Below are 1,452 nucleotides of genomic sequence, written 5' to 3' on the forward strand. Positions count from 1 at the left end.
CACTCTTTCTAAATCCGAATCATAATCCCATGATATTTTGTGTGCCGTAATTTATGGTATAATTATCTTTTTTTCTCTCCTTTAATCATCTCATGTTTAGAGCCCCACCCGTTTATCCTAAGAAACATTTAAAATAATACTTCCACTAATATTATAGACACACCATGCATACCGTATGCTTTTATAGATTCTTGTTTTCAAGATTTGGAGTTAAAATATTACAATAAAAATGGAATATAATCGTATGAAACCCTAAAACCTAATACACTGCAATATAGACTATTTTTCTAGGGGTCATTTTTGTTATTAACCGAATAATTGAACCGAACCAAATCTGATATAAAAACCAAACCATTATGATTTTTTAATTGGAAAAAATCAAAATTGAATAAAAAATAACAAAAAATCCGCTTTTTTTTTTTAAAAAAATAGTTTTTTATCAATAAAAAATTGAATTTTAATCCAAATAAAATTGAACCAATCAGAAGTTGATAGAATAACTGAATGATTATAGTTTTGCTATAATACGAAATCCGAAATGGCCACCACTAATCATCTCACATATCGTATATTTAGATCTAAACGGGATAATACATATTCGGAGTAATCCAATTGGTTACAAGATCTTATGAAATCGAAAATGTAGGTATGGAGTGATACAAGAGGAGCCATTGTGGATAGTGTTTCCGAGCAACATGATGATAAAGTTGAAGGAGGAGTTGATATTCAACAGTTACAAGACGGTGGATGGGCGAGGAGCCAACGTCCACATCGTTGGCGGAGGCTGCATCACTCTTCAGTACATCTCCAATGTCATCATCCACAACATCCACATCCACCATTGCTATTCTTCCGGTACTTATTTTATTATTTTTTCCTTTTAAATAAATTATTTGAAAATTGCGTTTTATAATAATTTGATGTCTTCGCTTTGACTATTCAACGTGCGGTCGCAGGGAATACTAACGTACGCTCGAGTCCATCGCACTACGGGTACAGAACGAAATCGGACGGTGACGGGATATCCATATTCGGCGCGAAGGACATATGGATCGACCACTGCTCGCTCTCGCGTTGCAAGGACGGTCTGATCGACGCGGTGATGGGGTCCACAGGAATCACCATCTCCAACAATTTCTTCTCTCACCACAACGAAGTCATGCTCCTTGGTCACAGCGACGACTACGAGCCCGACTCCGGCATGCAGGTTCGGCCCCGCCATCCCGGTTCCCGGTTCGGTTATTTCCGATTTCAGATTATATTTATTCAGTTTTTATATCAAGTTCGGATCGGTTTCAATTTGGATTGAGTTTTATTGATAAAAATATTAATTCTTCAAAGAAATTCCGAGGCTTCGTATATTTAGTTCGGTTTGGTTTTACGAATGTTTTCGGTTTTAAGGTTACGATTGCGTTCAATCATTTTGGAGAGAAGCTAATTCAGAGAATGCCG

At 36.6% G+C, this 1,452-nt stretch overlaps 1 protein-coding gene across 1 annotated transcript in view; it reads left to right on the forward strand.

Annotated features, from left to right (window-relative positions):
• LOC104805202 (probable pectate lyase 12) overlaps nt 1-1,452 on the forward strand; it is a 3,583-nt gene that overhangs the window by 1,260 nt on the left and 871 nt on the right. The window contains 3 exon segments of the mRNA XM_010529677.2: nt 647-855; nt 957-1,207; nt 1,402-1,452. The exon segment at nt 1,402-1,452 is cut by the window's right edge and continues 7 nt beyond it. Of these exon segments, the coding sequence (XP_010527979.1) occupies nt 647-855; nt 957-1,207; nt 1,402-1,452 (511 nt within the window).

The sequence above is a fragment of the Tarenaya hassleriana genome, unplaced genomic scaffold (assembly GCF_000463585.1).
Source record: "Tarenaya hassleriana unplaced genomic scaffold, ASM46358v1 Cleome1, whole genome shotgun sequence".
Classification (NCBI taxonomy): domain Eukaryota; kingdom Viridiplantae; phylum Streptophyta; class Magnoliopsida; order Brassicales; family Cleomaceae; genus Tarenaya; species Tarenaya hassleriana.